This window comes from Chiloscyllium plagiosum, chromosome 11, assembly GCF_004010195.1.
Source record: "Chiloscyllium plagiosum isolate BGI_BamShark_2017 chromosome 11, ASM401019v2, whole genome shotgun sequence".
In the NCBI taxonomy this organism is placed as follows: domain Eukaryota; kingdom Metazoa; phylum Chordata; class Chondrichthyes; order Orectolobiformes; family Hemiscylliidae; genus Chiloscyllium; species Chiloscyllium plagiosum.
The window spans coordinates 93,425,050-93,439,617 of NC_057720.1; the positions used below are offsets into that span (position 1 = coordinate 93,425,050).

General features: G+C 43.3%; 1 protein-coding gene across 1 annotated transcript in view; it reads left to right on the forward strand.

Moving 5' to 3' along the window:
* Positions 1-11,573, forward strand: part of LOC122554674 (uncharacterized protein KIAA0040) — a 15,600-nt gene extending 4,027 nt beyond the window's left edge. The window contains exon 2 of the mRNA XM_043700049.1: positions 9,130-11,573. Coding sequence (XP_043555984.1) covers positions 9,363-9,653 — 291 coding nt within the window. The 5' untranslated portion in view covers positions 9,130-9,362 and the 3' untranslated portion in view covers positions 9,654-11,573. The remainder of the gene's footprint in view (positions 1-9,129) is intronic.
* The last annotated feature ends 2,995 nt before the right edge of the window (positions 11,574-14,568 follow it).

Sequence of the window (14,568 nt, forward strand, 5' to 3'; positions counted from 1 at the left end):
ACCTTTTGTTCACAATAGTACTCACTTTCCCGGTCTAAATATTATCTTCCTTATTCTGGCATAGATACCTAAACATTTATCATGATAAAAATTAAGTAAATAAATATGACTCACCAAACATCCCCAATGTTTACCTGTGTCAATTGTTGCTGAGTTGTTTTTAGAATTATTAAAGCGACTTTTTATATATTAATTTTCTGTTCATCCATCTTAATTATTACGCAATTGGCGTCAGAGCAAAGTGCTTTCAAAATATTAAGTTAATTTATCTATCAATATTCTAGAAACAATGAACAATTATAATAATTACACAGCACTTTGTGCTTGTTACGAAGTCTAAGTTAATGTGTTTTTAATATCTTCCATATTTCTTATTGAATGCTACAATATAAAAATCTGTTTGGTCGGGCCAATACACCCAGAGAAGACCAATAACTGCCCTTGCGACATCCTTTGTAAATATCTGACTTTTGCTCATTTGAAAGATCACAGTCATCTCAGGCATTGATATTCAGAGATCACCAGTTACTTTACACTGCAATATTTCTCTTCATTTCTGCACATTACTCAGTGGAATAGTAAGATGATATACCTCATTATTCTTAAATTCATTAATAGTAGTTTCGAAATCAATTTGTTGCTAATATCTAATAATTGTTCAATTTGGCCAAGGATGTAACTGTGGAATTATGGTTCCATATAATAACTATTACAAGGACATGTCAATGTACAATCTCTCAATCATTGTGAATATTGTTTTTCATTTTAAACTTGGAAACAGTTTTGAAATGATTTGAGTGTAATTCTCTTCAATGTTAACATCACAATAATGGTTGAATATATTTCATGTGCAAAATTATTTAAATTCCGATGAATTTTTTTGAAGTACACAAAAATGGGATTGACATCTTTCTTGTTTCATTCAACAATCACAGGAAATGGTGGCTTCTTAGAAATCATACATTTTCAGAAAAAAGAGGCTGAAGGTTATGGGGATTTAGGCGAGTCTGTATGTTATGGGGGTCCAGGCCAGGCTGAAGGATATGAGAGAGAGGTAGGTTTCAGCGATATGAAGTGGGGTTCTGGGATATGTAAGGTAGGTAGGGATGAGGGCTGCACTGGTTTGATGGACATGACGCCAATGTGGTTGAGGGACATGGCAGGGTAAGGCTAAATGAGAGACATGATGAGTGGATTTGTGGAAAAGAGGATTGGGGGGAGGGTGGTTGGGATTGTTGGATATGAAGTGTAACTATGATGAGGGATGCAAGGTTTATTTGGAAGCACTAGCTTTTGGAGTGCCGCTCCTTCATCAGGAGAGGTGCTCCGAAAGCTAGTGTTTCCAAATAAACCTGTTGGACTATAACCTGGTCATAGAGTCATAGATGTACAGCATGGAAACAATCCCTCCAACCCTTCCTATTCATATACCCATCCAAATGCCTCTTAAATGTTGCAATTGTACCAGCCTCCACCATTTCCTCTGGCAGCTCATTCCATACGCGTACACCCTCTGCGTGAAAAAGTTGCCCCTTAGGGTCTCTTTTATAGCTTTCCCGTCTCACCCTAAACCTATGCCCTGTAGTTCTGGACTCCCCAAACCCAGGCAAAAGACTTTGTCTATTTATCCTATCCATGCCCTTCATAATTTTGTATACCTCTATAAGGTCAACCCTGTGATTTTATTTTTTAAAACTTTGTTCACCCCAGTCCACCACCTCCACGAGGGAGCAGGTGGGGATGAGGGGTTTAAGATAATGGGAACAAAAGGAAATAATTCAGTCCCTCGAGTATGGTCTGCCAATTGGTGAGAACATGGCTGACCTGTATTCTCATTGCCAGGTTTCCAAACCTCTTAATGCTGTCGAATATGAGCAAGTTCAGCTTTCAAATTATTGCTTGGACTTTGTTGTGGGCAAGAGTTTCCGACTCCCCATTACCCTTTGTGATAGGGTATTTCTTAGTTTCACTCCTGTGGTCCCCTCTTCAGTATAGATATCTTCTCTTCCTTTCAAAATCCCAACAGCCTCGATCAAATCACTGGAAACCTTTTGTACTGCAGAGAATGAAGCCTTGTTTATTGAATCTCTTTTGATCATCCAAGTGATATCTGTTGTGCCTAAACTACATCCTATTTAATATATTGCTAAGGTGTGGCTGACAAAACTGATCACCGTGTTCCAGATGTGCTTGAACCAGGAGAATGTACAGCCAGAGCAAATTTTCCCTTTTTTATTCTAGCCCCAAAATCATATAGGCAAAATTTCCAATGCCCTTCTCATTGTTTTTGTGATCAGTGTAGAGTCACACAGCATCGAAACAGATCCTTTGGTTCAACTCGTCCACGCTATCACAAAGCTAGTCCCTTTTTTCCCCCTAAAAGCTGTTTGTTGGCTCAAGGAGACTCCATCCTTGATTTTTTTTTTCAGAGGGATAACAAACCAGGCCGGGGTCCGATCAGTCTGGTTTGGTACAGAGATGAAAAGGATTTTGAGCAGCCTTTTTGTTCATTTGTAAACAGAGGAGACTTCAGGCCAAAGTGGTCATGTTTTAGAAGTGACCTGTAGAATGAAAAGGGAGTGGTCAGCTGTCTAGCTGAGCAGTTTAGTTCAGTCCAGAACTGGTTGGGAGTTCAACAGTGAGCTGTGTGGAAACTGTTTCTTCTGCCCTTCTGACTTCAACCTGTAAGCATCTGGCCCTTTTTGTAGTGTGCTTTAAAGGGGTTTTGTTTATTGGGATTGTTGCGTATATACGGAACAGCATACTTAAGTCTACTTTGGACAGACTGCGTTCTGTACGGGTTCTTTATTCAGTCATAGACACAGCACAGAAACAGATCCTTTGGTCCAACTCTGGTCTATGCTGACAGATATCCCAACCCAATCTAGTCCCACCTCCCAGCACCCAGCCCATATCCATCCAAACCCTTCCTATTCATATAGGAGAAAGTGAGGTCTGCAGATGCTGGAGATCAGAGATGGAAATGTGTTGCTGGAAAAGCGCAGCAGGTCAGGCAGCATCTAGGGAACAGGAGAATCGACGTTTCGGGCATTAGCCCTTCTTCAGCCCTCCTTCTTCCTGAATGTTGTCATTGTACCAGTTTCTACCACTTCCTCTGGCAGCTCATTCCACATACGCACCACCCTCTGTGTGAAAAGGTTGCCATTCAGGTCTCTTTTATATCTTTCCCCTCTCACCCTAAACCTATGCCCTCTCGTTCTGGACTCCCCCACCCCAGGGAAAAGGCCTTGTCTATTTATCCTATCCATGCCCCTCATGATTTTATAAACCTCTATAAGGTCACCCCTCAGCCTCTGAAGCTCCAGGGAAAACAGCCCCAGCCTGTTCAGCCTCTCCCCATAGCTCAAATCCTCCAACCCTGGCAACATCCCTGTAAATCTTTTCTGAATCGTAGGAGGCCAGAATTGCATGCAATATTCCAACAGTGGCCTAACCCATGTCCTGTACAGCCACAACATGATCTCCCAACTCCTGTATTGAATACTCTGACCAATAAAGGAAAGCATACCAAACTTTCTTCACTATCCTATCTATCTGCGACTCCACTTTCTGTTCTTCGTGTTTCATTGTGTAATTTTGTGAATAAACTTTTTGCCTGTTTTAAAACCTGATAGTCAACCTCGCTAACTTAATCCGGGAAATTTTCACTGTGCACTTACCGAAACAAATTGCAAAGTATGGTCTGGGCTGCCTGCTTAGGGATGTTTTGAGTGGTCTGGCCTAGTCCATAACAGCGCTGAACAAATATTCTAAACTAATCTAGTCTCATTTGCTGTATCCCTGTAAACCCTTCCTATTCATATACCCATCCAGATGCCTTTTAAATGTTGTAATTGTATCAGCCTCCTCCTCTTCCGCTGGCAGCTCATTCCATACACGTACCATTTAAGGTATCTGTGTCTGGGCTGTCACAGTTTGCAGGAACCGTTCACTCCTGTGTCCTCAGTTGGTGGTGTCGCACTCACCATGTTGAGCCGCATGGTGCAATAATTTTTTCTATCACTGTCTTGGAGTTGAGGAATTTGACTGTTTTTACATGTGCCTCTCTAATGTGTTTATTAAAGTTGTTAGAATGTTAAGTATAGTGAAACATGTAAAATAGATTTTTATGCACTGACATTCATCATGTCCTTCCTGAATAAGTGCAATCCCATTACCCCTGTACTCTGTCACCTAACCAACCTCCTAACTCTGTCAATAATTATCCATTCATTCAATAGTTTTAGCTAATAGTCTTTGTTTTATTTCAAACATCCGTGAATGCCTTCTGGCAGTCCGAGTAGTTTACCTCAGAAATTCTTCTGTTTCCTACTCACTTATAGCACAGAAAGAGTCCACTCACGCCCATGATGGTCCCCTGTGGAGTAATCAGTCCCATTTCCCCACTCTCCTCCCCCGTTACTCTGCAAGATTATCTCCTGCCAGAATCTGTCCACTTGCCTTTTGAAATTATTCATCGAATCCAACTCTTGTGGGCAGTGAGTTTCAGTTCATTACACTGCTTGATCCATGGAGAGCAACCTCAGCTTCTCCAACTGAACTGTGTCACTAAACCCCTTATCACTGGACCTGTTCTGGTTAATCTCTCACAAACACTTGAGGACGCTCACGTCATTAAAAGATCTCTTCACCTTTATAAATCCATGTGAAGTCTGTCAGATTAGTTGAAGTGTCTTTAAGTGCCCACTCACTACATTTTTAATGAGATACTCTACAGGAGATGTTCAATAAATAAATTTGTAATTTCTCTCGCACCTTCCTTAATGAATGGTTTTCCAATCTAAGATGGTTAAAGTATCTGCAGGTTCCTCACGTCCTTCAAAACCCTGGGTTGGAATTGATCAAATCCTTGGAGTTTCTCCGTCTTGAGGTATTATTTATCTCATACTACTTTACTGATTTGCGTTAATTTTAGTTAATTCTGGTCTTCAGTTCATGGCTAATTTCCCAGCGTTGTCAGTTTCATTATCCCTCTTCTCCATTGTGAAACAAAGTATTCCACCAACCTGTGTTAATCCTGATATTGCTAAAAATGATTTTGAAGTTTCCCTTTTGCAGCTCTGTCTTTCTTTGTTATTCACACTCCTCTGGATTTACACGACTCTTGCATTTCCTAGTACACTTTCCTTTCATTTTAAATTTCCCCAGAGCTTGGCTATGGGAGGAGGACAGTGATGTAGTGGTAATGTCACTGAACTAACCGTGCAGATCTTCAGGCCAGTGTTCTGGGGCAAGGGAAAATACTGTAGGTGTTAGAAATCTGAAATCCACACAGATAATACTGGAGAAACTCGTCAGATCTGGCTGTGTCTGTGGAGAGAGAAACAAGAGTTAATGATTCAAATCTGATAACTGGACTCACGAAGAAGAGTCTTAAGTACCAGACTCAAAACATTATCTCTGCCAAACACGTTGGGTTCCTCCAGCAGTCTCTGTATTGATCAAAGTACTGGGACATTGGTTTAAAACCGGCCATATTAGGTAAACATTTTTCAATGAAAGTCTAGAATAGAAATCCATCCTAATGGATACCAACTGTCAATTGTCATCTTTTAAGAATCCATCTGGTTCACTAATGCCCTTTAGGGAAGGAAATCTGCCATCCTTATCCTGTCTTTCCCACATGTAACTCCAGACCCCACAATAATAAAGTTGGATTTTTACTGCCCTCTGGCAATTAGAGATGTGGGTTAAATTTTGACACTGTCCTCCTGTGAACAAATTAGAAACAAATATTAGAATTATGAACTTAAGACATTTTCCTTGCTCCCTGGGACCTTTGAAACTCTGTATGTCTCTGAGATCTCAGTTTCCAATGAGCTTACCTGGATAATTACTGGGGAAATGGTAGGCTGAGTAACAATATAACTGGTACTCCCAGTCATTCACACTGAGCCACCACCTCACCCCCACCCCCCCTCAGCTCCCAACTCTATCCCATAACCCAACTCTTTTCTGATCTGACTTGTCTAGACCCAACCTTCCTTCTGACCTGACTCACCCATTTACCTGTTTCACCCAGCTACCACCTTATACACTCACCGTTTCTCAGAATCACAGAATTATTACAACACTGGAGGAGGACATTCAGTGCATTGTACTTACACCAGCTCTTCAAATTGGCACATGGCAATGACGCGCATCTCCTCTGCCTTTCTCCATTACCATCCAAATAACCATCCAACACCCCTCTTGAATGTCTCAGTTGAATCTGCCTCCACCATATTTCCAGGCAGTGCACTCCATTAGCAAAAAAAAATCTCCAAAGAACTGGAAATCAGAAATAAAGACCGGATAGCTGGAGAAACTCAGCAAGTCTGGCAGCATCTGTGGAGATAAAGCAGAGTTAACATTTTGGGTCTAGTGACCCTTGATTAGGACTCATTGTATACTCGATAGTCTTGCTAAATGCTAAAACCTTTTTCTCACATTACTCTGGCAGCTTCTGTGCATATTTTTAAATTTATGCCCCCCTCATCCTTTTCTGAGTGGGACTCCTGATTTTGAAAATGCCTGTCAAATCTCCCTTCTCTCCAGGAAGAACAGTCTCAACTTCTTCAATCTCTCCTTGTCACTGAAGTTTCTCATTCCTGGAACCATTCATGTAAATTACGTAGTCACACAGCATGGAAACAGACCCTTTGGTTCAACCAGTCTCCATGCCGAACATAATCCCAAACTGCACTAAGAACAAAAACAAAAATTGTTGGGACGTGCTCAGTAGGTCTGGCAGCATCTGTGGAGAGAAAGCAGCGTTAATGTTTTGGGTCGAGTGACCCATTCTGAGGAAGGGTCACATAACCCAAAACGTTAACTGTGATTTCTTTCCGCGGATGCTGCCAGACCTGCTGAGTTTTTCCAGCAATTTTGGGGTTTTTTTCTGAATTACTGGATCCGCACTTCTTTCAGTTTTTGTTCCAAGCTAACTAGTCCCACCTACCTGCTCCTGGTTCATATCCCTCCAAGCATTTCCTATTCATGTACTTATTTAAGGGGCAGCATGGTGGCTCAGTGGTTAGCACTGATGCCTCACAGCACCAGGGACCCAGGTTCAATTCCCACCTCGGGCGACTGACTGTGTGGAGTTTGCACATTCTCCCCGTGTCTGCGTGGGTTTCCTCCAGGTGCTCTGGTTTCCTCCCACAGTCCAAAGATGTGCAGGTCAGGTGAATTGGCCATGCTCAATTGCCCTTAGTGTTAGGTGCATTAGTCAGGGGTAAATATAGGGGAGGGGAGTCGGTCTGGGTGGGTTACTCTTTGGAGAGTCGGTGTGGACATGTTGGGCCAAATGGCCTGTTTCCATACTATAGGGAATCTAATCTAAGTATCTTTCTTTTAAACGTTGTAACTGTGTCTACACCACCACTTCCTCAGGAAGTTCATTCCACACGCGAACCACCCTCTGTGTAAAAATATTTACCCCTCATGTCTTTTTTAAATCTCTCTCCTCTCACCTTAAAAATATGCTCCTAGTCTTGAAATCCCATACAAGGGCAAATGGTACGTGTCTTTTTCCCTATTATAAACCTCTACAAGGTCACCTCTTCGCCTCCTATGCTCCAGTGAAAATGTCCCAGCCTATCCAGCCTTTCTTTATAATTCAAACTTTCCATACCCAGCAGCATCTTGGTAAACCTCTTCTGAACCCTCTCTAGATTAATATCCTTCCTGTAACAGGGTGACCAGAACTGAACAAAATACTCCAGAGGAGGCTTCACTGATTCCCAGCACAACCTCAACATAACTTCCCAATTCCTTCTGCAATCTCACCAGTACATTTGCATCTTTCTGATAATGTGGCACACCTACAACTAGACAGACAACTCCAGCTGAGGTCAAACAAGTGTTTTGTACATGTTCAACATTCACTTATTGCTCTTGTACACTATGGCCCTACTAATAAAGCCAAGGACACTGTCTATTTTATTAACTGCGTTCTCCATGTGTCCTACGCACGTATACCCAGGTCTCTCTGCTCCTCCACCCCTGTGGAATAATACCTCATTTTATATCCTCTTTCAACATTCTTCTGAACAAAGAATCTCTCACATTTCTGCAGTGAACCTTGACCAACTTGTCAATGTCCTTTCCACGCTGTCCTCCTCACCGTTTACAATTCCGAAGTTAGTGTCACCTGCAAACTTTGAAATTGTCCCCATGCACAGCAAGTTCTAGTACATTTGATATATATCAGGAAAAGCAAGGGTCCCAGTGCTGACCCCTGGGGAACTCCACCAAGAACCAACCCCTAGCCTAAAAAATCTCCACTGACTGTTACTCTGTTTCCTATCACTCAGCCAATGTGTATCCACATTGCTGCAGTTCCTTTTATACCATGGCCTATAACTTTCCTTCAGTTTGTTATGTGGCATTGTATCAGTGCCTTCTGGAAACCTGTGTATCATGTCAGAGGCATCACCCTCATCAACCTCTTTGAAACACTCCAAGTTATTTAGACATGGTTTTCCCCATTCAGAAATCCATGCTGACTCTTTCGAATCAACTCACCTTTTTCCACGTGGCTACTAATTCTAACCCGGATAGTTCTTGTCAGCTTTTCAAAGCAGCTTTGGGGCATTTAACCTCTTTATCTATCGAATACAGCAGCTCATTCAGTTTAAAATAAAATGTATTATCTGTGCTGACCCTCCCCATTGTGCCCCCTGAGAATACCTCCATGTGTCGGTTATCAGGAGAGTCTTGTGTCAGAAGATCACCCAGAGATTTTCAGGAAGCGAAGCATGTTTTGTTTTTTTTTGATCAGGGTTGGAAATTGGACTTCCCGTACAGAGTGGGAGATGTGAACCATTGCCCCTCACTGTTCAACTTTGTGGTTATTTTATCTGTAGGATTTGACTTGGTCCTGTGTTGGGTGAAAATTATGACAGATGGGTTTGAGGAAGCTTGGGCAAACTTGAGTCTTTGAGAGTGGAGAATGTAGGGAGGGGATCGATGAGACTAGGGGGACGGTGGGAGAGGAATGTATGAGTAGAGGGGTGATGGTAGGACGGGAAGGAGTGGGGAGGATGTTTCTGCTGTTCTTTGGGTTGGGGTCAGATGTGAGCATTTCCATTTTGTCCCTCATTGTTTTTTCTGTTTCCTTCTCAGTGTCCATGTGGTACAGAAGGTGAGGTAAAGCAGAAACTCCTGAAGACCTCTCTCCAGCCTAACGGTTCAATCGGCCAGCCCACTCCCTCTGCCTGTACTCTGTGTGTCAGCAGCCTCCCTGCTTATATCCAGCTTGTAAATATTGAGCATTCTCTCTGCTTGTGCGCTGCGTGAGTGTGTGTGTGCAAGTATTCTCTCCACCTGTGCGACTGACAGAGCAAGCCAGCATAGCAATGCTGGAGGATGTGCGCATGTTCTTTGAGTCGGTGTGGGAGCTGATCTGTGCGAAGCATAATGAGGGGCTGTATAACTCGATCTGCCTGGTGGTTCTGCTGCTTCTGCCCATCCTGCTCTTGATTCTCATTGTGTGTCTCTGCTGCTATGGCTGCTGTTGTGGGCGGGACACTTGCTGCAAGTGCTGTCGGCGGCAAAAAGGCCCGACCAAGAAGAAAAACCCTGATGACCTCTGGATCCAAAGGCAGCCACAGCCCATCATGATGGACAATCTCTCAGTGCCAGTGTAACACTCTATGTTGTCGCTCAGCTCCTCCCCTCAAATCAAAGTAGGAGTTCAGAGCAACGTAGAGTAGGCACCGCTGCATCATCTGGAGACCTGGCAGCTGACAGCACGGACACTTTTCCGAATATTGACCTCTGCTGTGCTGATTGCTGAAGGATGAAGTTGCTTATTGAGTTTGCCATCTTCCAGCCTGAGCTGCTGGTTATTGTCTGACTGTTGGCGCGAGTGGGTCACTTCGCACTAGCATCCAAGCTCCCACCCATCACCACAACTGCACTGGATCCCAAAACACTGCCATTCTGCTGTCCCTATCTCAGCCCAGCCCTTCTCTTCGTGTCTATCTACTGTGGTTAGTCCTCTGCTATCAATTTAAAGATAGATGGTTTTGTGTCAGTGTACACTGTCTGCTTGCAGTTACACCAGAATGTCAGTCATACTCTGACTGCAGTTTGTACAATTACATATGATGTCTGCTGTCATGTTATATGTACTGGTCACAGTATATGTATGGAAATGTGACTCAGTGTGTCTGTAATGTACAGCACAGTGATCAAGCATACAACCTAGTCAGTATATACAACTCATCCATACTGGCCACCTTTACTGGAGTGTGCAGTGTGGCTGGATTGTGTATAATACAATTGCTGTAAAGTATGAGGTATGTCACAGTGCCAGTGCTGAAGGCAGGGGAGGCACAGTTTCCACGGTGTTTTTAAATGCACCGCTTCTTTCTGAGGAATGTGCCTGAGCTCCAAATTGTCAGCTTACAAAGACAATCCATGTTCTTCCAGAACCAGGCAGCTTCTCAAATCGACCATTCACTGGGCTTGTGACTGTTCACTTGAATATTGCACTGATGCACAGTAAAGTTACTGACAAACTAGAAAGCTCTCCGATTTTGTGCTTTTCAGCTTTAGACCTGTCACACTGTTTGATATTTTAGAAGTTCTTGATTTGGATGCCTAGATCCAGTGAAGTTCAAATGGAATTTGAATAATTGAATTATTTTGGAATGGCTGTGTGAATAATCTATCAGTCACATCCAATAGTAACCAAATAATGTGTGTTGCATCTGTCACTGTACAGTGTCAAGCCAACACATCAGGCATCTGCTTCTACTTCTACATCCTATCGCCTTATTATGCTGTTACACATAGTCTGTAATGTGCAATCTGAGTTGGTGCACGTTGGACTGTAATGTGCACTCCTAGCTAGTATACACTGGTCTGTAACATACACTCCAAGTTTATACATGCCGGTTAGAAACATGCACTCTGACCTGGTATACGCAGGTCTGTAATGGGCACTCTGAGCTGGTATATACCCATCTGTAGTGGGCACTGACCTGGTACACACTGGCCTGTAATGGGCACTCTGAGCTGGTACACACTGGTCTGTAATGGGCACTCTGAGCTGGTACATGCCAGTCTGTAATGGGCATACCAAGCTGGTACATGTTGTTCTGCAATGGGCACTTTTAGCTGGTACGTGTCGGTCTGTAACAGGCATGCTGAGCTGGTACGTGTCGGTCTGTAACTGGCACGCTGAGCTGGTACGTGTCGGTCTTTAACATGCACCTGGTAGTGGTGCACCGTTCAGGTGAGATCCAGTTGATGTGGATTCATTCCCTGATTCATGTGCTCCAACGTGTGTCTGCAGTTGGCACTCTGCATGTATTGATATTGAGGCAATGTATTCTGTGTTTAGATGTTATATATAAGATATCTTCTATTTTCTTCAGATTGATACTGAATATTATGACAAAGTAAATATTTTGACAAAGTGAATATTTTGAAGGATAGGATTAACTGTTACATTAATGGAGTTGTAACTCACCTTTGTAAAAAGCCCATTTCTACAAAAATATTATTGAATAAATTGCATATGGATCAATTGAATACAGGAGAAATCTGTATCTTCTAAATCTTCTTCTTCTTCTATACTGTCACAATTAAATATAACACCACTCATGGGACATAGACCCTGATCGTGCTTTTTCTGGGTACTCTGAGACCAGGCATACCCTAAAAGCTGGGCTTCCAGACCCTTGGAGTCCCAGTGCACTGCCAAAGGGAATTTCTTAAGATGGTAAAACTTCTAGTGACCAATTGACTGGCACCTGAAACCCTCTGAAAAAGATACTAAGAGTTAAAAGTCAGAGATTTATAAAATGTTCCGGTCACTAACTTGGGAACGCTACAGCGAGTGACATGGTCTGCAACTCATGGTGAATATAAAACTGTCCACATTTCCTCCCAATTCACCATTAACTGTCCCAGACAGACATACCCAACCACACCACTCTCCCCTGCCCTGGACTCCAACATCCCAACCTCAGACATCTGAACTCCACTGGCCATAGAGCTGAGAGCTACAATAACATCCCCATCCCCTCACCCACTCACTGCCAACTGTACCACCCACCCACGTGCTGCAAACTGCCTATTCACCCATTTACTGCCAGCTGTATCCCCCACCCCAACACCTATATCCTAGGTTCTTTATACCCAGCGCCTGAGGTCTCTCTGAATCCAAAGGTTGGAGTTTCTGATATCCAGAGTTTGACGTTCTCTCCATCAAGGATCTGGGATTCTCTCTTTCCAGAACTCGGGGTTCCCTTTATCCAGGGTTTTCTACACCCCTGTGTCTGGAATTACACATACCTAAGGTCTGGGTTTCTCTCCAGCCAGGGTCTAGGATTCTCCCTCTGTCTGGGGTCTGTTGTTGTCTCTATCTGCGGTTTGGAATTTTCATGAGAAAATAGTAGGCCATTCACCCTTTTTTAGCCTGCTTCACCATTCAATATGATCATGACTGAACATTCAACTCTGTACCCTCTTCCTCCGTACCCTCTTCCTCCACACCCTTTGATCTCTTCAGCTTAAGAACTATAACTCTTTAAAATCATAGGATCCCTAACAGTGCAGAAAGATGCCATTGAGCCCACACCAGGAACCCTGCATTTACCTTGGCAAATTTACTTAACCCACACGTCTTTGGACTGTGTGTCTGCGTTTGGGTTTCCTCCCAATGTGCAAACTCCGCATATACAGTTGCCCAAAACTGAAATTGAACCCAGGCCCCAAGTGATATGAGGCAGCAGTGCTAACCACTGAGCCACCATGCCATCGGTTCCTGGATCTGGTAACTGCGTGGGGGGAATAGGGTATCATGGGATGTGGGCTTTGCTGACTAGACCAATGTGTATTTCTTCTATTGAATGGCAGTGGGGTACTGCAGGGATCTGTGCTTGGACTCCAGCCATTTATAATGTATGAATGAGGGAAGTACATAGAACATAGAAAGGTACAGCACAGAACCGGCCCTTGGCCCACGATGTTGTGTCGAGATTTAATCCTAATGTAAAATGTAATTTAACTTAAGCACCCCCAACTCTCTGCTATCCACGTGCATGTCCAGCAGTTGCTTAAATGTCCCTAATGACTCCGCTTCCCCCATCACCGCTGACAACGCATTCCATGCATTCACAACTCTCTGCGTAAAGAACCTACCTCTGATGTCTCCTTTATACCTTCCTCCGAATATCTTCAAACTACGACCAGTCAATCCTGCCCTGGGGACAGGATTGACTCTATCTATTCCTCTCATTATTTTTGTACACCTCGATCAGGTCTCCTCTCTTCCTCCTTCTCTCCAGAGAGAAAAGTCTGAGCTTAGTCAACCTTTCTTCATAAGGCAAGCCCTCCAGTCCAGGCAGCATCCTGGTAAATCTTCTTTGCACCCTCTCCAAAGCCTTTGTATCTTTCCTATAGTAGGGCGACCAGAACTGGACACAATATTCCAAATGTGGTCTCACCTGGGACTTGTAGAGCTGCAGCAAAACATCGCGGCTCTTAAACTCGATCCCCCTGTTAATGAAAGCCAAAACACCCTATCCACTTGGGTGGCAACTTTGAGAGATCTATGTACTTGCACACCCAAATCCCTCTGTTCCTCCACACTGCCAAGAATCCTGTCTTTAATCCTGTATTCAGCGTTTGAGTTTGACCTTCCAAAATCCATCACTTTGCGTTTATCCAGGTTGAACTCCTTCTGCCATTTCTCAGCTCAGCTCTGTATCCTGCCTATGTCGCGCTGCAGCCTGCAGTAGCCCTCTATACTATCGACGACATCTCCAACCTTAGTGTCATCTGCAAATTTACTAACCCATCCCTCACCCTCCTCATTCAAGTCATTTATAAAAACTACAAAGAGCAGAGGCACAAGTACAGAGCCCTGTGGGACCCCACTCAACACTGACCTCCAGGCAGAATATTTCCCATCTACAACCACTCTCTGTAATATCTCTAGGTTTGCAGCTGACACAAAGCTGGTTGGGAGGGTGAGCTGTGAGGACGATGCAGAGATGCTTCAGTGTGATTTTAAACTGGCTGAGTGAGTGGGCAAATGTGGATCTGTGTGAGATTATCCATTTTAGTAGCAAAGTAGACATACAGGTCGGTGGATTATTATCAGGTACTGAATATACTCGAGTAATAGTCGATCTCGTGTAAAGATCGACCACTTATTTTTGGCCAAATAACTTGGAATTTTCCATATATCTCATGTAAAGGTCGACCCTAGAACTTCACAGATAACAGATTAGCATTTCTGAGTCAGTGTGCCGGCCGTACTGTCCCGCTCCAGCTTTCCAATCTGCTGGGTTGTTCTGCTCTGCTCTGCTCCCAGTCCACTGGCTGTTTTATTCCACTCTGGGTTTTCAGAATTACCGTAGTTCGTGTTTTAGTTTCTTTTATTTGTTTAGATATTAATTGGGCTTCTGCTAATGATAAGGTATATGAATTTTGGCAGGCATGAATTTCAGCCCCTCAAAAGTAGTATCCATGAAATAGTCGAGCGCATAAATTTAACCTTAAAAAGTAGTCAAAAAAATTTAACTATTACTCGAGTATATAGGG